The 21,868-nt window shown below is 48.2% G+C and overlaps 2 protein-coding genes across 5 annotated transcripts in view; one reads left to right on the forward strand and one right to left on the reverse strand.

The window, feature by feature from the left end:
• The window catches only part of KIF25 (kinesin family member 25), a 42,727-nt gene extending 30,301 nt beyond the window's left edge, over positions 1 to 12,426 (forward strand). For 3 of the 4 annotated variants that reach the window (XM_064445613.1, XM_064445616.1, XM_064445617.1), the window contains 5 exons: positions 253 to 429; positions 5,162 to 5,313; positions 7,840 to 8,037; positions 10,623 to 10,778; positions 12,013 to 12,426. In XM_064445613.1, coding sequence (XP_064301683.1) covers positions 253 to 429; positions 5,162 to 5,313; positions 7,840 to 8,037; positions 10,623 to 10,778; positions 12,013 to 12,170 — 841 coding nt within the window. In that variant the 3' untranslated portion in view covers positions 12,171 to 12,426. Of the gene's footprint in view, positions 1 to 252; positions 430 to 5,161; positions 5,314 to 7,839; positions 8,038 to 10,622; positions 10,779 to 11,111; positions 11,992 to 12,012 lie in introns of those variants that run through there. The other variant, XM_064445614.1, reaches the window with a different exon arrangement.
• FRMD1 (FERM domain containing 1) overlaps positions 5,569 to 21,868 on the reverse strand; it is a 65,482-nt gene continuing 49,182 nt past the window's right edge. The window contains exon 14 of the mRNA XM_064445612.1: positions 5,569 to 6,036. Within this exon, the coding sequence (XP_064301682.1) occupies positions 5,947 to 6,036 (90 nt within the window). The 3' untranslated portion in view covers positions 5,569 to 5,946. The remainder of the gene's footprint in view (positions 6,037 to 21,868) is intronic.

Below are 21,868 nucleotides of genomic sequence, written 5' to 3' on the forward strand. Positions count from 1 at the left end.
AAGCTGGCACAGCTGTTTGGAAAATGAAGTTTTATTTACTGCTTCACATAAAATTTAAGTGTATATTCTGATTCTTCAGCTTAAGATTAGCAAGCGGACGAGGCAAAGCCACGGCTGCGGATATTTAATAAGCACTTGTACCAGATTGTAATTAGATTACAATCAAAGAATAGATCTTTATTTACACTTGGGGTTTGACTTCAACATTTTTGGGGCTTTTTTCTTCTTTTTTTTCCTATTTTTATTCCCCAGGCTTATTTCAGAAAAGCCACCAGGAAGTTACTGGGTTGAAGTTTCTGTTGTCGAAGTGTATAATAATGAGATTTTTGATCTTCTGGCCAAAGACAGTTGTGGAAAAGTGTTTGGTGTCAAACGTGACGTTGTCACAACCAGAGAAGGAAAGAGCGATGTTCCATTGCTTACGCATGAGTAAGTACACGATTTGACCCTTATCCTCCGACCGTGATCTGGTGTCAGCGCGAAGTACGGCTGTCACAAAATCGCATTACAGGCACCAGTTAGCGCTTCTAAACGACGAGTCCTTCCCACACGCGAAAGGCCAGTGCTCACTGTTTCCATTAGCTCAGTCTATTAGACTGCAGTTGGCTGCAAAAGTCAAAATACTTTCAGAAATAACAGTACAGTTAGTTTGGGTTATACTCCTGTGTCAAGCGCCTTCCATTCAGAATGGCCAAAGATAGCTGTGTATTTCGCTGTCGCTGGATCTAGAGCATCTTGTCAGCTGTAGAAAAAGAAGGGGTAACCCAGACAGAAAGGACTTTCCCTTCAGTCTTACCAAACTGTGAAATGTACAGATTATAATAGAAATGGATGTACTTCTTGTAGATTTTTAAGCAGCTGAAAAGCATTAACTTCCGCTACACACATTGGAGTTAAAAAAAAAAGCACACTTTAGAAAGAATGAGATTTTAAGCGATCTTTTAAACAATAAATACTCATCTTACACTGCTTAGTATTCTGTTTTCATAAGTGGAGGCATTAAAATGGGAATTGATATGCTGGTGCTTGAGCCTGTAGTTCTTGAAAATCCAGGTTCTTCAAACTAAAAGCTAAGCAGTAGCTAAGCCGTTCTGTCTTAAGACGTATACCTTCCCAGCACTGGTGCATGGGAAGTTTGATTCTTATTTACATGTCTTGATGGCGTAGGGAGAGCTAAGATATTTAAGGCTACAGCTCTACTTCTTTTAATGCCTTCTCGTACTTACTAAGCATTACAAAGGCTTGTTCTAGTACACATGGGAATGGCTCTTGGTGGTACGTATGTGTAGTATACAAAACAAATGTATAATTCTTTCTCGTTATATGTAAAACACCTTGGCTAATTAGATAGTAAAAATCATGTTCAGAACAATTCATCCATTAACAAGAGTGAATCTGTTTCAGATGCTTCATTCTAGTAACGGCTGTGTTGTTTATGCTAGTTCTAAATCAACATCAGAAAAAAAAATATGGCAAGCAGTTCTAGTGGCACCAGAGGCGATGCTACCCAGTGTAATTAAGCTACTGGACATCGCCCCATGAGCACCCAAAACGTGAACAGATTCTAGAAGGAACACTTCTTGCTTGTGCACTACAGAAAGGTCTAGAAACTTAGAACTGTTCTGCTCCTTGGGCAAATAACGTTTGTGAAAAGAAACACCGTGCCCTGTTGAGATGTTTAGCGCAGCATTACAGTGTTTTACATTTCTGGGAGGAACGTGATGTTTTTCTCCACTTCACTGTAATAAAGCTTGTCATGGTCTAATCTCTACTTTTCCAGGAGGAATTAGAAATCAGATATGAAAAGCATCTCCCCCTCCCTGCCTCCCCCCCCCCCCCCCCCCCCAATTAAAATAAAATGCACCCTCGGTGGAAATAATTGAAGGCCGTATTTTTGTCTTGCGGGACTTAGTCACATAAGCCGACTAGTAGTTGTTTGTTTGTGTGGGTTTATACTATTGCCAGAAAGCCTTGATAAAAATACAAGAATGTACTGGAGGGTTGCGCAAACATACTTTCATTCTACCTAGCTCTGCGCATTTATTGACTTGTATTTTCTAGCCGTTGAACCGCTCGTAGAAAAACGGGACCCCAGAGAGACTGTGAAGTAGCGTTCTTCACCGTGGGGGCTATATAACTCTCCTTTCTTTCTATGAAATAATAATGGCCGCAGTATTCTAGCAAGGGTTACCATTTGTATCTGGGGTATGCCTGCTCCTCAGTCTTGAGGTTAAATATGATTGCCAGAGAAATTCGGCATCCTTGATTGCACTCTGCATGCTCCGTAAGAGCATGGGATGAATTAAAAGTGGCTGGAGCTTGAAGTGATGAAGCCCTTTGCCCTCTCTGTCTGTATTATGCTGACTGGCTGGTTTCTGTCAGTCTCTGGTCTTGGATTTCCCAACCGTGACTCCATTCCAACTTTTAGCTTCGGGTTAAGGCTCTGCTGTCAAGGGAATAAAAAGCTCCTCCAGAAGAGGTTGGCTGCAGAGCCTTACCTGTGTGTGCTGAATCTTTCTTGCAGGCGTTAAGCTTTTTCCTTTGACTAGAGAAGAAAGGAACTAAATGCCTTAGAAAATGACGGTGGGTGCATATAGTGTGGGTATGATGGGAGCTGAATTTTTCCTGCTTCGTCAGACCCTCCAAGTAATTTTTAATTGTGGTGTTTCAGTAACCAAGGTGCTGGCCTGGTTTCGTTCCTGAAAAATGCCTGCTCCCCTTCCCAAGGGAGCTTTGCATAGTTAGTAGGTGACCTATCTCTTCTCCTCGGCCTTGGGGAAGGGAGAGGTGAGATGTAGTCTCAGTAAGGTGCAGTAAGGTTTCATTTGTCCTTCTAGTTAATAAAATGGCTGCTCTGTTTATTTCTGTAAATTTTAATTTATGGTAAAGGAACCTGGCGCCTTGAACTAAGCACCTCTTAAAAACCACTTATCTCAATTGATACTCAATTCTAATGCAAATATAAATAAGGATATGGACTTGTATCTCAATTACAATGCAAGCAGTGAAAAAAGTCCAGTCCATAAACAGGTTATATTAATAATTACACAGAAAGGTTAATAAGAAAAAGCAAACCCAAACAAAGTAAGAGAACCATTGAATGAGGCCACCCAGCTGCCCAAAATCTAAAGTAAACAGCCGATGCTTTGAATAAAAACATATCCTCATTTGTGATAATATTTCGTCTAGAATATATTGGCCTGCGGGGTCTCATTGGCTTCTCCATATATCCATTGAAGTACAGTAGTCTCTTTCCCGCTAACATTTACATCTTACTGAATCACAAAAACCTCAGTCTCTTTCTTCTTTTATGGCTTGGTTGACTTTGGAGAACATTCAGCATCAAATTTTTAACCTAACCACAACAGGGCTTCGCTTTGTAGAATCTGGTCCTGGAGCGTGCGGTACATCCAGCACGATAAACTCCTGGAGATCATCCTGAAAAATTACTCCTGGCAGTCCTGCTGAGAAGCTACCGTGCCAAGCTCGCAGCCCTGGGCTGGGGATGCTTTTTATCTCCAAAGTCAGCGGCAGCGTCCCCGTGGGTGACCAGCACTGACGGCATTCCCTGAGGCCCGTCTTCTGCGAACGGCAGTTGAGGCCAGCAGCCTGTAGCGCTGACCCCTTGCCAGGGCACAGCAGCACCTTGCGGAAGCCGAGCGCTTGTGGCTACGTCCTAGCGCAGGCTGCGTGCCTCTCAGGCCGTCCGCTCCCGGCTGACTGGCTGTCGGAGGATGCAGCTCGAAACTCGGGAAGGCAAGAGCAGCCTCCTTGGACTCGAGGCAATAGTCAGATCACCCCAGCGACAGGCTCTGCCTCCTCTGACAGCGGGAACTAGAGCCACCGCTTCCCTGCTGATGCCTGGCCAAACAACCAGGGACACATTACCAGCGGACGCAGGGGCAGGCGTATTACGGGGGGGCCGGCGTGTGCGGATTGATGGGTGGGGGCTGAGGTGGTCATTTAGCTCCTGCAGCCCAGGGTCCAGAGGGAACTGCTTTTCGGTGGCTCCTTCCCTTAAGTGCCTATAGGCATGGTGTGGCTAAGTGTTTTTCTGTCCCTCAGATGCCCTTGCTTTACTTTCAGAGGAAATTGTTTTAGCTGGGTATAACTTTTTTTTGTCTCTAAACTCTTCAAGTATGGCTCTTCTTAGCATAAAGTCAGTTTGTGCCCAGTGTGACTTTCACTGAAATTGGCCAACTTGAAGTCAGGCCTTGCGTTTTATCGCACGCTTGCTTTTGCTGACTGCAGCAACGTGGAACCAAGCCTGCCGCCTGTCAGGAGAGTTATTAATGGTTCTGGTGTTACAGGGCGTTCAAGTCACCAGGCTGGGATATGCAGTTATAATAATTTATACCCCCATCTAGAAAGTAATGTTTAGGTGATGTCACTTGAGTGATTACTGAAGAAGGCAATGCAGTGAAAGGAGAGGGCAGGCAATCACCTCATTTGTTTTAAATATTGCAAACCTGGCTGAAATCATAGGGGTTATTTTCTTTACCTAACGAGTTTATTTCACGTTCTGTGTTAGGTTTTTGCCCTTCGATTGGTCATATCTGCAGTATTTCCTTTAACTGGAAAAGAAAACAGAGAGTGTAGGAACTTATGCCTGTCTATTCTGACACTGTGCTGGAGTCACTGCTCATTGAACAGTGGAATTGAACTTTTTTCCAAGGATTCTGGATTTAATATCAAATGTGAAATATGATCTCCAAAGGCCCAGAGAAGTTCCCTTTTTTTGCCCTAATTCTCTGCCTCCTAAAGAACAAGAGCTACCTTAACATAAAATGGACAACTCCACTTCTGTAGGACCAGAGATCCCAGGAATGTCTAAATCTGTGCCTTTCCTTCCACACTGTTGAAACTTCAGTCACTTCCAGAGCTGAGCTGCCGTACCTATAGACCTACAAGGCTGGCAGGCCACTTCTTCAGCACTTCCAGTCCTACGTCACAGCTTTTGTCTTGAATTTTCATCTTGGACTATATTCCCCCCTGAAAAAGTCTATATACAGTTGTTTGTGCAGCTCAAAACTGAGATTACTGCAAGAAGTCAAAGAGCAGGGAAGTGGAAATGCTCAGATTCCCACCCAAGCTGTCACCTTTCTCATGTGATTTTTACTGTGAGTCAGTTAAATCTTCTGTTTGTTTCTTTACTTCCAAGGACTGTTGAAAACGCATATGAATTTTTGCATCTAGTCAACAAAGGCCTACAGCTGAGAGTCAGGCACCCAACACTGGTGCACGCTCATTCCTCTCGTTCTCATCTGGTAGTTACATTGACCATAACCACAGTTGCCTCTGGAGATAACTTTGGTAAGTAGGATGTTACTAAAATACATCTAGAGCCAGTTGTTTGAAAAACAGTCTGTGGGCTGAGAGACTTTCATGTTGGTTTTTTCCTCCTTTTTCCAATGTTTAATACATTCCCTTGTTTTTTGCCCATTGTTTAACTTCTGCGTACCTTCTTCAATAACAGACCAGTCTGATGTCTGAACGCTACTGAAACTTTCACTTTCATAAACATTTTTCACTTTTCTTTACATGTCTTTATTTATTATAGCATGAAACAATAAAATAACTTATCGGTAAGTCATAAGGTGTAAGATAAAATAGATAAGATAACAAGATAGACACTCAAATACAGTAGTTAAATCACTTTGTACGACATATGGTATAATTATTCACGGTAAGTTTGTGGTAAAGCTAACCATGGGTTTTAGGGATCATCATGTGCTTTTGGGTGAGAAAGAATTATTTTTTTTACCTGCTGCTTTACAAAAACATCCATTAAATTCAGAGTCTCTCGAACAGTTAATAATAGGCCACTGTAGGAACAGACACCACAGTTGTCTTATTTGCTACGGCAAAACCTGTATTTCTCCTTTTCCTTAAAAGCAGAAGTAGCACCATACCAAGACTTCCCAGTTTATTGCTTTAGGAATAACTTCAGCTTTTGGGGGTTAAACTTTGTTTTCTTTTTCTCTTGTTGTAATTAGGCTCTCGGCTTCCAGTGCTGTGGTCCATCTCCTTCCTACTCTGCAACAACAATATGGTTTTAGAAAGTGGAAAATATTTAACATTTTTCCCTTAGATTGCTATCAGAAATTAAACCCACAGTATTAGCAAAACAGAACAAACAGTGCCCTCGCTTACCCCCGGGCCTTGCCAAAAGACACAGTTACTTCACAAGTCGCAGCTCCAGCCTCCCAGATGTTGGCTCTGGCCGGTTCCAGAGCCCTGTCCATCAGGCAGATGTTACTTTTCAAAACACCCTGTTCGCACCACTACCGCACCAGCCCTCCTGACCAGTCCACACTTCCCTTTGCCGTTTGGAATTACAGCCGCCCTGCTACGCCGCGCTGTCCGGCAGCAAAGCTCCACCGAAATGTCGAGTTTATGCTGGGCGCAGGCTCAGGCTTTCAGCTTTACAGCGCAGGGATGAAGATGTGCAGTATGGGGGGGTAGAGCAGCGCTGCAGACGGGACCTTGCTGTAGCAGTGCGACAGCACGCTCTGCCTTGTTTAAAAGGAGAAATTCCTGATTTAAACACCAGGTGAAATTGTCAAATATCTCAAAACTGCAAAGCTAAGTCACTAATAAAAAGTTGTAAAGCCCGGGATGAGTTCTGCACCTAAAGCCAGGGTTGATAAGCCAGTACTTTTTCACGCTTGATTAAGTTTTTTTTAGCATTTTGTTTCAGTAATATCTGTTGTTTAAGGAGAGCAGTTTCTTAATTTCTTTGTCTCAAACTGAAGAGGAGCGAGAACACTCATTTTTACACTGTATGGCCTGAAGCCATTTATTCTGTGTAAACCAACATAGCTGCTTAGCTTACGCTGTGGACAGCTAGTTCAGGTTTTGGCAGTAGCCTAGCTGGAGAGGTACAGAGCTCTGCAACCCAATTCAGTCTGTTCCTTACTCAAGTTTTGCAGCTGGGAACTTTGTACTATTGCAACAAGACTCTGTAAGTCCCCGGGGGAGTCTGTTGCCTCTATCACCTGTAGCAGAGTGTGCGCCTTTTTGTCTTCCCCATCTTTCGGAGAGAGATAGAAACGAAGACACTGAAGAAAAAAAGGAAAACTGCTTTGGGAAAGCCTTTCTGCATCCATTCCTGCTAAGCTAATGTCAAAGCAGCTTTCACAGAGGATCTGCCTTCCTCCTCTTCCCAGCAGAGAGCGAAAGCCAGGTGCTGCTGCTGAGGAAGAGGAAGGACGTGAAGCAGTCTAGTGCAGCTACACAACTACCGTGAGTAGCAGGTAACCAGCCTGAACAACTGGGAGGACGGCTGTTGGAGCTGATAGCTCATCATGTGGAGATGCAGTCGTGGCATACGAGGGCTGACGGAAGGCTAGAGGGAACAGCAGCAAAGGACAAAACAGAAGAGGCAGAATGAACAACTTTTTTTTTTCCGCTAGAGTACCAGCAGGTGATGGTTCAAATACGTAGAAACTGACTGCAGAGCTTGCTGCTCCCACGCATTCCAAAGCTCACTTTGCTTGTAGTCAATCTAAAGCATGAAAAAACACCCTTTGGAGTCCTTACTGGACTCCTGTTCCTTGTTCTCCACATAGAATTGTGAACAATGGGATAATAAATACAGCAGAAGCTACACCCAAGTCCTGTTACCAACTGGTATGAGCCGTTTGATGAACAAAACCTTAAATGAGATAGAAAAAGTAATTCACCCTTCCCGTGCCATTAATTCTGACTTGTGCGTTGCTTCTGTTAGAACAGCCTGAACCAGCAGATGTTGTACTTCCCCTGTTGCTGCCCCATTTCCCCCTCTCTATTTCCAGTGTCGGTGAGGAGCTCCCCTTGTTTGTTTTTTCCATTAACCAGGTGTTTCATGGGAAGACGAACAAACCAGTCAGAGACTAAATAAAGACGTTTCCTGCACCTTTCCACAAAAAATGAGAGACAGTAAATCCGCCTCTTCTTCCAGAGCCTCTTCGCCAGCGCAACTTGAAGCCACTGAGAAACTGAAGCAAGTCAAAACTAGGCTGCAGCTGGTGGATCTGGCTGGTAGCGAGTGTGTCGGTAAGCGAAGGTGTCTGTTGATGGGCAAGGATCCTCCCAGATCTGGGTTACAATAGTTGCCTTTACCTCTCTATGCAGGGATATGTGCTGCCCGGCTTTCGCACAGGGGGTGGTTTAAACCCGCAGATCCTGACATAAACAAAATTTGTGTGCCTGATTGTTCCCGTTTCACACCGGGTTCGGTTTAACTGGAAAACTTCATAAGCCTAAAATAAGCTCAGGGCGGTTACCCATATCATAGGTATATTATTTGTTCAGACTGGTTTTATTAGGCCTGTTTTTCTACGCTGAAAATTAGCATGTCTTTGTACAGAAATATTTAAAGTGCATAAATTATTTAAATATTACAAATACCTGTAATAATTGATACCACCATGTGTGGGTTTTTCTGCCTTATTATGGAGGAAGTTAGTGTTGAAAAGATAATACTGTTTTCACTGTTTCTTCAAAGCATTCCCCCCCACCCCCATGCACGCAATCATTTCAAAAACTCGATTATTTCCTAAAGGACAAGCTTTCTTACCAAGAAAAGCCATGCAGCCAAACGTACCATTCCAGAAATAATGTTTTGAAAACTGAACCAGTATTATGAAAGAGTCTTTTACTTCACTGCCAAGAATTCTTGCTGTTCTCACTGTTAAACTTTTGTTCTACAGAGAAACCTAATAGAACACATTACTTTTTTCATGTGCTCTAAGTGCTGGAAACTGTTTGGTAAACATTTAATTGAGCAACAGTGTGTGTGTTTGCTCCCCCAGTTCAACCAGGGCACAGGTTTACGTGGTCTGGGGCTCGGCGGGCCCGACCCTCCAGCGCAGCCCAGAACTGGGCTCGCTCACACGAGCGTTAGGCCCGGCCCAGCACGTACGGCCGGCTAACCTCTGCCACCGCCTGTGAAGATGTTAGACTTACTCTGCTAAAAGTGAGGGCAGCTGTTAACTTGTAATTGTTTTAAGATGTGGACAAATCCAAGCGAGCAGCAGTAGCAGGCACCTCGCGCGCTTCCAGTGGACCTCAGCGCCGTGCCTTGTAGGCTCCACAGCCACCCCGCATCACGTGCGGCATTTGCTAAGGGCTCCCTTAGCAAACTAGGTTTTGGTTTGAAAACTTGGCTAAATGCTTTGTGGAAATTCATCTGACCACATGCAGATAATCGGCAGGTTAAGCAGGTACCCCCTCACCTCTTTGCAGTTCTCTGCTTTAGGGCGACACCCGTTGTCTCAGGAGTCGACCTTCAGTGCCTGTAACAGAAGCCTGGGGCTGGCTGGAGACACAGACCCCGGTAAAGTCAGAGACGTGGCCTGTCTCAGATCATTGCCGCCCTGTGGCGGGGTCTCCCAAACTGGTTTGCTCTGCGCCTCGCTGAAAAGACACTCTACCATTCCAGCCCCATCCTCTCCCACAGTCACATCGCTCCAGCCCTCCCTGCCCAGTCTTCTGGGTTTTGGTGGGTTTCGGGTTTCTTTTTTTTTTTCTGTTACTGTGTCTTTTCACACTTGCCTCTTGAACACCTCTCTTGTTCTCCCAGTTGGGAAAATACTGGCCTGAAGGAAAAACAGGATCCCCGGCCCCTCTCTGTACAGTCTCTTTGTCTCTCTAGAGGTGGGACAGAAAGCAGCTGAGGAAACTGCTCGCCCCTCCTCACCATCCCACTACCATTAGCTCTGCCCAGCATGGATCGTGTGCTCTGGGTAATGAGAACTGATTGCAGACGCAGCTGTAGCTCATCCCACTGGCCTGAAGAAAGGGTGAATTTGAATAGTGTGAGGCTGAAGGTTAACAGCAAGTTTCTCTTCCTAAAATGGCAGAGGTAAGGACAGGAGGAATTAATTACTCTTACGTGCACACTCATCCAGACTGAGCCCAGAGTTGAGCTTGCAGCACCTCTTGAAATTGGTGCAACTTGATTTGTGGACCAAACCTTGCCAGTTCAAGCGCAGTATAGCGACGTGCCGCCATGCTGGGTGGGTAGAAGGGCATCATTTTCCTCTATCAGTTTTCTTACCGCAAATCATACCACAAAGGACAGCACCTTATGGCGAACGTAAACCCCTCACGCTTATGGCTGCTGTACAGGTTTGTTTCTGCAGCTTATGCCATCAGTGTCGCTCCCCTTCTTACTGAGGAATACAGACGGGGCAGTTACCTGGATTATATTAGAAAAAATGGTGGAACACAACAGGCTTCTTTCTGGAGACACCGTGGACTGACAGTTTCAAAAGCAGCATTGCCTTGTCTGATCTCATGGTGTTCTTACTTTCTCAGTTCCGTAATACACCCAGAGCCGAGATGCATGGTACAGCTGAAGAGATCAGCTTCAACACGCGCTGCTTTAGACTGTCTCCAGGCACTGACCCTTCTTTAACCTTCCCTCCAAGAGCAGAAGTACTGAACAGTGTATTGGCAGTCTGGCGTAAACAATCACAGCATCCCGCTTTTGGCACAGGTGGACCGAAGTCATGGCGCAGAATTTGCGTTCAAAAATGCTGCATCAGAAGTAGCTGATACAGCAACAGGATTTCTCACAATTACAACGGAGGCAGCTTTGCTTAGTCTTACCGTTGCCTTTTTCTGCGCTGTACTAGGTATGTCTGGAGTGACAGGTGCGGCACTGAGAGAGACATCGTTTATTAACCGCAGCTTGTCTGCCCTAGCCGACGTTCTGGGAGCAATAGCAGAGCAGCGCGCTCACGTACCGTATCGGAACAGCAAACTTACGCATCTGCTGCAGGACTCCATAGGTAAGGGCTTAGTCTGACTTCTGTTTAACAGCATAGATTTCTTTTCCCAATCTTTTCCCTCCTTTGCTGTGTAAAGCTAGAAGATGATCTTGTACTCCTCCCCTGTCGGTGAGCCGCTATTCGAAGACTCTGGCTTTGGAGCAGTGTGAGCACACAGTGAGTTCTGAACTCCTCCTGCATTTGGCTAGACCTGGCCGGTCCCAAGGTTCTGCTGAGGAATACGCTTGGAATAATCACACCACCTCTAATAGGATTGTGTAAAGGGTAGTAACTGCATTTCACTGGTGTTTCATGTCGGGTACAGTTTACAAGCTTCAATCTTTGTTACCACAGGGTGTAGTCACATATTTGCACGTTCCTTAACATTGTGCCCTGTAACAGACAAAGGAGGGACGCAGAACACATGCATGGTATTGTGCTACAACTCCTCTCTGTGTTCGTGTCACCTTCTCTTCGCCAGCTCCTCATCCTTGCAGAAACGGTTTTAAAGCAAGCGTAGTTCCTGCAGTAACGTCAGATTTGTGCCCACCGATATAGCACATTAGCCCACTAGCCTTCAGCCAGAAAGCTTCAGCCCTTTAGTCTCTAGTTCAAGGCATTCACAGTGACTGAGGCAGCAGTTCTTCAGAGCGTCTGAAAGACCATTACTTTTTTCTTGAACTTTAAATTTCACCTAGTGCCGGAGTCCCCGGTCTGAAGAGAGAAAGCCAAAGAAAGAACTGAGTTTAGGAGCTTTGCTGTACGGGCACTGAGCTTGGTTTTAACCATGCCTGCTGTATGACTGGTGACACTGTTTAGGTGAAGTGTTGAAAGTGGCAATTTCCTTATTTGTTTAATCATTCTCTGTGATTTTCTAATAGGTCTGCTTTGCTTTACTGTCACACAAATAAGCCATTTGGCCATTATCCTGAATTTACATTCATTTGAATAAGCTTAATGAAGTGCCCAGACCCATAACGTACATGCAGCCTAATGGATGAAGCTATAGGGGGGAAAAAATCTACATTAACAATTGTGAAACATTTCTTCTACTGGGGCAAATGTCACACTGCTAGATATAGACTTCCCTTGAAGGAGCTGCCTGGTTTCAACAGCCCTCTTCACCTATGGTCTTCTGCTTCATAAAAGCAACGGTAGCCTATGCTGCTGTTGTGTCGATCTGGACGTTACCAGTGTATAACTTATTGAAAATAATGAGGTAAAGAAGGACGTTTTGTCTTTTTCCTGCTTTTAGGAGGCGATGCTAAGCTGTTGGTGATGCTGTGCATCTCTCCTGACCAGAAGTACTTAACAGAGTCAATGCAGTCTCTGGGATTTGGAACTCGTGCTCGGCAAGTTCAGAGAGGGCAAGTCAAGAAAAAAAATTTCCCAGTGCAGAGTAAAGCAAAATAAAACCAAAGACTCCTGTGGATTAAAGTATTATTAATGAGTTCCTCAGACCGAAATGTATATTGTTGTCCTAAAGCCATTCCTTTAGATACCAACTGCCAGATAAAATAAACAATCCTCAACGTGGCATTAGCAAGCCATAAACCTGCTGATAACGTTCTCGCTCCAAAGATAATAGTGAGCATTGACAACAGCTACCAACCACGGTGGAATGGCATAGAAATAAATCGGGCTTTTTTAGGAAAGCTACTTCAAGACATGGTTTTGGTGTTGTGTTTCCTTTGGGCAAGTAGAACTAAGTCAACAGAGCCCTGATTTAGGATGGCTCGCTTCCGAAAGGCCAAGGGTGCGGTCTGTTTTCTCAGTAGAAGACCAAAGTCTAACTATCATTCCAGTGCTTCAAAGCAGCAGGTGAAATACTCCCCCTCAGCTTGGGTTAAAATGAGACACGTCCCTGGGGCTTGCTCTTCTGCCTAGCACGGATGGGGTCACGCCGAGTGCGCTATCGACAGGTAGGGGGTGTAAAGGAACCCATCAGCTGCACGGCATGGAGTTCTGTTCTCTGCTTTTGGGTAGGGAGTGATGGCACTAGTGAGGTGGAGAGAAAGGAGTAAGGCTAGAGCCGTCACCCTCTGGCATGTAGCTTAGGAGGCCAATGAGGGATTATACCACTTTTTGAAAACACACTCAGGTTAAATGGTTGGAGTGAATCCCAGCTCTGCTGAGGTCACTAGGCCTGTTCGGATTGGGTTTTTTCCCTCCGTGAGTGCCGAAAGGCCCTGAACTACAGGCCCTCATGGCGGCTGGGGCCTAACCGGTACCACCGTTCTAGCAGCAGTCTGGCCTGACGTTTCACGGGCGTTTCTGAAGCAAGTCAACCACATCACAACCTTGAGGAGGTGCCTGCGCATCACAAAAGGGTAACTACACGCTTCCCATCCATCGCATGAATAAAACACCAAAAACCCAGCCAGTGATACGATGCTTGTCATCTTCAAGAGGCCTTCACCCTCTTACACCAACGTTGAGACAACATCGTGCAGGGTTCAGGAATGGAGTTACACTGGGAGAAGTTTCAAGGAAATTTAAGCGTTGTTAAAGATGACAAGTGGTTCTGAAATGAGTAAACTGGGTTCAGATAACGTCTGATGTATTTTATGCCCTGTGTTATTGCTCAGCAGATCCACTCTGAATTTTTACCTCCAACAACCTCTCTGCCTCTAGACCCAGGAGAGAGGTCACCGGCAGGTCACTGCAAGGCTTAAACTGCAGTGGCCTGCCCAAAAGGCTGCAGTTCATAGTACTCCAAGTCACTTAACCTTCACAAGCATAAATGTTTATCCAGAGATTATATAGCACACTATTATTGGAATTTCACCCTCCGGTGCCCAGAACATTAGCATCACGACTGGAGAGCTGTGATGACACTTGTTTTGCCAAATACTGTCAATAGGGTAAAAATGCCTTAACTTCACCTGATCCCAGCAGTAACAGAGAGGTAGAAAAAGACTCTGGGCACGGGACCTTATGAAGCTGAATGGTCACTAAAGCAACCTCAGGTGAGAAAGTGTCAGAGCAAAGACTGGTAGCCTGCCAAAGGAACCGCAGGAGCGGGCAGCTTCACGCTCGCCTTAGCCTCGTGGCAGCTAGGCTACTAAAGCAGCCCAGATCAGCGCTCTCCAAGAGGTTCAGTGACAAGGGAGGGCTGGCTGACTCCACCAGCATCTTTAAGTAAGTTCCTCAAATATTTTTCAGGATTTGGCATTTCCTAAGTGTTCACAGAAATGTAACTTGTCATGCACTGCGCTCTTTTTTCCTGGAGCTGCTCTTCAAAACTTGGCATTTATTTACAAATCTGTGTGATAGGGGAAAGGCAGCGATACTTACTGTTAAAGCGGAGAAATAAACCCCTCAAACATCAGCGAATCCCAAAAGTTTAAGTTTCCACATTAATATTAACTCTGCCAAATCGTGCATACGCAGCGTTCCCTACCCGTTTCCCTTGTCAGCGCAGCGCACCCCTCGCTGTTCGACCTACGCAGCGAAGTGTGCAGGACATGCAGGGCAGCAAAGTTAACATTTTGCTCTAGGAACGTTCAGTTTTGGAATTTCCTGCGTTACAGACGCGATTGCTCAATCCCAGCGTCAGCTGCGATGCGCTGAAGGAACGGGTAGAAGTTGCAAGGGTGAAATAGCTTTACTCCAGCATCTAAGCTGGACTATCTTCTGCCTGAAGGTTCACTCAGACCTGCTAAAGGGATCTTCAGACATCTAACTAATGTACTGAGGAGCAAGGAAACTGGTGTGTGCAAGGCCCTACACTTCTCTGCTGTAATTGTTTAAGTGTTCAGATCTTTCATGCTTTGAACTAACAGCTATGTAGACAAGCACGTGTGACAGATACTCACAGAGCTGCTTCAAGGTTTCCTTTGTCGACTAAAACCTATCCCAATAAACCAGTCCTCGTCATCTTGACACTGTAAAGCTGAAACACACGTACCAACACTGGGAGAGAGAAAGTCATAGTTGAAAGACTTCTAATAAATGGAGACAGGAGGTCATAAAGGCACCAGGAAAAAGGTGGTTGTTTTTAAGAGAGCCCCTGCAGTCTATTTGCTAATACAGCTTTGCTCTCTGGGAGGGCAGGGGCACAAGCAAATGAGAGTAAAAACTATATAAATCAGGGGAAGATCCTGTCAGTGAAGCCCACAAGGATGTAATCCAGAGCTCAGCCGGCCTCTTGGGGCACTGAAGCGTGAGCGCTCCCACCCCTGCCCGCTCAGCCGGGAGACGGGGGTCACTGGGAGGGAGTGCTGCGCTCGCCTCCCCACGACCCACGCGCCTCGGTTAACCTTTCACGGCTGGGCTCTCCTCCCTCCTCCCCCGGGCCCCCGCCGCCTCCTGTGCCCGTTCAGCCCCTCCGCCGCCCGCGGGCTAGCTGTGGGAGAGGGGCAAGGCTCCACACGGCGCCGCAAGGCACCGCAAACCCCAGCCACCTCTCGGACCGGCCGTCAGACGCCCCTCTCGAACTTACTGCGCCTTCTTCCTTGCCCTGCAGATGAGCTGAGCAAACCATTTTAGCAGCAGGAGCTAAGAGCCTCCACCTCCTCCTCCAAAAGCCTACCCATTATTGAAACCGCCACAGACAAGAGAATTCGGTCTCGTGAATACTTTGGTATTCAGCATCGTGGTTTAGTGTCGCGTTGGGCAAGGATGGCGGAAGCCCGGGACCCCCGGGGTCTGCTGTTCGTGCCAACGTACCACGAGCACCTTACGTAAAGGTGGGAGCTGCCGCCGCACTGCGAGCGGCCCTCGCCCCGGCACCCGGCTCACACGTCCTCTAACCCACGGGGCCAAGCACCCTCCCAGAAAGCAGAAAATGCAGCTGCAGTTCAAAGCCAAAGGGTTTGGGCTCGTGCCTCTGCCCGCACAAGCGAGTGCTCGGGCTGGTAGGACACCCAGCAGCTCTGGAGAGGGGGCAGGGCTCTGCCAGACCAATCCCCAGGTCCTAATAGCAGCAAGTGCTCCTCTAGGGTAAAATGCACAGATGTGCACACACAGAGACCCACACAAAGTTAGCAGGGGAAGTCTAGACGTATCTAGACTCAGACAGTAACCTTCAAGGTACAAGTCCAGGATTCGGCCCAAAAGCACGGACCGGTGCCCACATTTCTCTGTGGATTCATCGCTACGGACAGAATTGATCCGCGCCGGTTGTTGGTTCCCCTTGTAGCGAAAGCAAAGGGATCAGCAGGATAGATCCACGCTCAGCAAGTGCCTCTGCCTCCCCGGTCTAGCGAGGGAGTCCAGGCAAAGGGTTTAGAGCCGCAGCTCTCGGTTTGCTGCACCCAGGGAAACTGATTGTGCAAGGACCTGATTTTTTTGAAGGACATACAACTACTGTGGAGATTTTTTCACTTATTTTTTTTCAACCTTGATCCCTACCATACCTGCCCGGCTCTAACGTTAAACTCTGCAGCACCTGTCCAACACGCTTCCTTTCAGCCTTCGCAAACCTGTCCCCAGCCCGCTTGGAGCACCCGCCTTTCCACACAGGGGAGGGCGGCGCGCAACGGGGCACAGCAAAGCCTACGGGACAGGAGCTGCTCCCCGCCGGTTCCCTGTGAGGATGGGTTGTTTTTTTTTCCCAGCACCCACAGGGAAGAGCTTTGTGCAGGGCAGCTTACCACGCTCCGAGAGCTGCCCCACACCGAGCACACTGAGCAGTTCATGCATTCTGCACCCCCCCGCAATCTTCCTCACCACCTGGGACCACTCTTGTCAGCAGAGCCCAAGGAAGCGATGTGAGCCACGACTGCTTAACAGTGCTGCATCTCATCACGGGGTTAAAAAGAGCAGCCAGTGCCTTTGGCCCACTCTTAAAGAAAAACCTTGACCTATGCTGACGTTTGAAAATTATATATTTAATTTCCACATGTGGCTTCATGCCTTGGCAGCAGCCACACCACAAAGAGAGGCTGCTCTTGGTTTTAGCCAGGCTAGGAAAACCATAATTAACATTGGAAGAGTCACAAAAATGTTTAATTCGTTATTAAATTGCCGATTCCATTTTGTGAAGCCCTTTTCCAACCTTCTGCAGAATGCGAGGCACAGGCAGAACGAGGCGGTTCCTGGAAAAGGCTTTCGGCTCCTGCTGCGGACACTGCTGCAGGCCGGTGGGCTCGCGAGGCCCCCGCAGCCAGAGGAAGGGGCGGCAGCATCTGCTCAGAGCGCAGGAGCGCCAGGGGTACCACGGCCTGCCACAAAACCAACTCGGCGTTTGTGCGATCACATTAACCATAGCCCCAGCCAGACAAAAATGCAAGCCACATGCCATACAAAGGAGGGCACAGGGTGAGCTAATTGAAGGGCTTGAGCGAGGGGAAACGTTGCCTACAATTCTGTCTTTTCTTACACCCGTTTTTATCAAACCAGGTTTTATCCGGCCACGCGTTTGCCCCTTTTAATTTCATTTATATAAAGGCAGACACAAAAAAAAAAAATCCAAGATGAAATTTGAGCCTTCTTGAAGCCATGCAAATACCTCCTGGGAGACCGGGGGAGCAGACAGCTGCATTCAGTTTGGTTTATTTGAATTCACCTTTAATAAGCGGAAAGGTGCCCGTGGCCTTGACTAAGGTTGGCAACACAACCGAACAATAACCGTCCCGAAGCTGTGTCTAAATATTCTCTGGTGACATTCAGAAGCGAGCATTTCACAGTATTCCCCCCGGGGCAGGGACAGCTAACGCAGCAAACTGATGGGCCACTGCGGTGCCCGAAGGGTTTCGGGCTGTGCCCGGCAATAGGCGGGCGCCAGGGACCGAGGCCCGCGGCCGCGAAGGCGGGCGAGCGCCGCTTGTTTCGGGTGCGCCCCTCGGCCTCCCTGGTGGCACCGGCGCGGCGGAGCCGCGCGCGCAGGGCACTGAAGGCACCAGCTAACGCGTCGTCGTGCTCTGCCGCACGTCCCTCTCTCAGCTCTTGGGCTGTCAGGGCGTTTTCAAGAGATGATTTTGTCCGCCCCCTCACTTTGTGACAACACTCCCCTCTGCCTGTGTTTTTACTTAAGATTGCAGATTAAAGGAAAAAAAAACCCAAAACAACCCCCTCCCCAAAAAAACTGGAAAAAACTCCCCCCCCTAAAAAAAACCCAAAAAACTCCAATCCCCAAAAAAAAGCCAAGGAAAAACTCCCCCTCCACCCAAAAAAAAACCCAAGGAAAAAAAAAAAAAAAAGAAAACACCAACAAAAACCAAAACCAAACAAACAAAAAACACAAATAAAAAAAAAAACCCAGACCCCCAACCCAACCAACGAAAAGATTTGATCCCTCTTCCCCATGCCCAAGACTTTGAGACTGATCAGGCAAAGCATTTGGAAGAGGAGTCCCAAACTCAGTATTTCAGTGACATGACACAATGCTCCGAATTCACCTCGTGTTTGTTCAGTACATCACTCGTCTCTAATGACTCGGAGATTAGGCTCGGGAAACCCACAGAAATACTTAAATGCTGAAGTGACCAGACACACCCAAACGTCAGTAACAGCTGTTCGAACTCCAGGGCCTAAATTCAGCAACAAAGAGAAGGGAATTGCAGCGCTCCAGCCATCAGGACCAAGTATTTGGCATCAGATTTGGTAGAAAAAATGGTGTTGGGGAAATCCGTAGTTAACACACTCCGGGAACAGGAGGTTTGCACATCTTATCCGCAGACTTGCGGGTTTTAAAGCTGCACCCCTGCTCGTTTCCCAGGGGAACCACCGTTAAGCTGAGTTATCACCCCCCTGTTCTTCCAGCCCCTCTGGCTTCCTCCAACACATCACAGAATCCCAGAATCCCAGGCTGGAAGGGACCTCAGAGACCATCTAGCCCAACCTTTCTGGGAAGAGCCCAGCCTAGACAAGCTGGCCCAGCGCCCTGTCCAGCCGACTCTTGAAGGTGCCCAACGTGGCCGAGCCAACCCCTTCCCTGGGGAGATTATTCCAGTGGTGACTGTCCTCACTGGGAAAAATGTCCCCCTCGTGCCCAATCGGAATCTCCCCAAGAGCAACTTGTGTCCATTCCCCTTGTCCTCTCCATGTCCCTCTTGCCCTTTTTCTGCTACATGAAATTACTGTCCTGGCTGGGGCGAGTCGCTGCCCAGCAGCTCACTTAAAGGCAAGCAGCAGGAGTGATTTCCCCTCTCATTTCCCTCTGGACTTTACTAATCATTTCCTTCCCTCTTCTAAACAAAAATAAAAAGAAAACAACACCCCACCCCCACCCCACTCCTATAAAAAGCTTTGGAAGCCACACCAGAAGCGCTGAAGATCCAAGCGACAGAAGATAACTTCCTCCTTCACTTCAGATGGTTGGGTTTTAGCAGCTTGAGCCTCCTCCACCTCTTCCTGAGCACGCACACACGCAGACACTCAGCCCACTACGTGCTCTGAGCCGGCATTTGGAATAACACACGCTCCAGGTTCAAACTCGCAACCAGCTTCAGAAACGTGAGCATTTTGCAGGGCAGGAGACGCATCAGCAAACGGTCCTCGATGCTTTAGCCGCAGGCCTCCGACACTTCCAGCCCTACGTGCTTTGGCCAGGCATCGCCAACGTTCGCGGCACAACGTGCCTGACACCTGCTCTGATGAGTTTCATCTGTGTTTGAGATCCAGGCATCCACACTCCTTTTCTCCTGACCCTGCCTGGGGGAGGCGGCTCAGCGCGGGTGGACACAAGCACTCATCCACACGCCGCTTAGAAAGGAGCTGGAGGAGCAGCCCGTGCTGCTCCGGCTGAGTCTGCTCCAAGGCTGAACCCACGCAGAACGGCTAGCCAGTGCTTAACGTGCCGATGCTCTCAGCGCTTTGCGATGCAGCTGAGCTTAGGCAGCCGCACCCGGCAGGTTATTTCGTGGTGTTCCGCTTGTGGGAAGCGCTTCCCAACAGAGATCAGAGTTCGCAATAGGCTCTTCAATATTGCGGCCTCCAACCAGGGACACCTCGCAGAGATGGCACAGGGCTCAGTCCGGAGGGACTGCAAACTGGGTGTTGGGAAGGTACCAGGCAGCGCAAAAGCCCCTGCCCAGGCTACCGCCAGGGGCCATAAAGGGCATCGTGCCTCTGCACGTCCCCCACTGGCGCTGCCTTATGCGGAGACACATGTCCCATCTGCTGCCCTCCCAATCTCCACCCAGAAGAAAGGCTTTATAATGCCTTTCTGTGGAAAGCTGTTGTAGATTCACCGCGGACATCTACCAGCTGGAAGTTACAGCAGTATCTTTTGCTACTGTTCACTACCTAGTGCCACGAGAGCAGAGAAACCCCTCTTGGCAGCAAGCCCCTTAGATCAGCCAAGACACAACAGTGACGTACCCGTTGCATTCTTTACCTCTCCCCTTACCTTGGCTCATGAAGGCTCTGAAACTGCCCATACCAGCCACCAGACCAGCAGCTGTGATGTGGGGAACAGGCAACGGGCAGTACAAAGGGAAGAAAAAGAGGTCCATAGTCAGCTCTGAGCCCCACTTCTGCTCACTTACCAGAATCTGGTTTACCTGCTAGATTTGGCACAGCATTTGCAACAGCAAGAGGCAGGATGAGACTGCGAGGCCTGAGCACTACAAGCTGTACCTGCATGTTCACCAGCATCATCTTCATGTGAACAAGGAGAGAAGGCTTATGATGGACACGCTGATGTAGACACAGCGCGACTGCAGGCAACTCGCAACAGCCACTTTCAGGACACGGGATGCAAGACACAGGCCTGCAGTTTTACAGCATGAGCAGGTTTGTGTTAACCCGTTCCACCTCAGTCCCATAAATCCTGGCACATCAAAACGTCACAGCCTTTGCAATCCCAGCTGCAAGTCATGAGCTCAGCTCTAAGGTATACAGAGAAAAGGCACAAGAATTGATGAATACTGAAAATGAAAAACGTGCAGTTGCATGGGGACACAGGGCAGAGGAAGAGAAGCGAGCTACCTGCACAGTCCCTGTGCGGGTCCTGGGAGGGCTTCTGCTGGTGAGGATACAGCAGCTCCCAAAATACTGGTGGAAAACCTTCCCTGCTCAAGTTACATAGCAGGGAAATGCAATGCCTGGGGAAGCTGGGCACACAGCTACTGCCTCCTGCCTCTCACATCACCAGGACTGCACCCAGTCCAGTTGTGGAGCTTGTATGGGCTTAGATGTAGCTACAGGCATTACCTCTGGCCAAATTCAGGCCAGCAGAGCAGCCACCTTCTCCACGCTCAGACTTCTAGGAGGCATCCACCTCCTCTCAGCGGAGATGAGCACCCACACTCACAGGTTCGCTCCTGCTGCGTCTCTCCTGAAGCGAGCCACGCACTGCCGTGGGACGGCGAGGTGGTCCCTCTGCAGAGCGGACCAAGCCAGGCCTGAGGAAGGGGAGGTGTCACTGGGGTCACCTCTGCCCATTCGCAGCCTTCTGCCAGGATACGTTTTTGGAGATCCCAACCAAGCACTCACGATACCAACACAGCCTACAGTGACCCCTGAAATGCTGGCTTCCCAGGCAGGATGAGGTGCTCACGCAGATCCACAAGGACCTGTTATCTGGGGGTACACAGCTGGTTCCATACACAGTTAAATTACCCACACCGCTGACCCAGCCGGTGACCACAGCCCAGCACCCACACGTAGAGCTGCTCCACAAGCCGAGAGGGTCCTGCACCACTGGTGCTTTTGACTCCTACAGTGAGCAATGTTTGGGCAAGACTGAGGGGCAGACAAGCCCTACCCCACCACAGCTCTCCTTACTTCTCTCCTGGGTACCTCATCCACAGGACCACGACACTGGAGGCTGCTGGTAACCCTCCTCCCAGAAGGTCTGCAGAGACATTCTCCTCACCCTGCCTTTTCTCCTCAGAAGGGAGCTAATTTCCTGGGCCTTGATTGCCCTCCTCTGTAGCACCCTCCACCTGGACCTGCTACCAGCTGCAGGAAGAAAAACACCTGAGCTACCAGCAACACTTCCTGGCCCCTGCTCATGGGCAGAGGAGAGCAGCTTAGGGACACCACAAACCACCTCATGCTCCTCCATGCCCTGGATGCCACCACTGAAACAGCTGTCCCTCCTGTCACCGTGCCTTGTGGGGCTCTGTGCTTTATCCAGGCATCCTCTACTTGGGGAGAAATTGTACTTGGAGCTTTGTGGGCACCTGCCTGGAGTTAAGGCGGCAGCTCTGAGCCTGCAG

This window comes from Phalacrocorax carbo, chromosome 3 (genome assembly GCF_963921805.1).
Source record: "Phalacrocorax carbo chromosome 3, bPhaCar2.1, whole genome shotgun sequence".
NCBI lineage: Eukaryota > Metazoa > Chordata > Aves > Suliformes > Phalacrocoracidae > Phalacrocorax > Phalacrocorax carbo.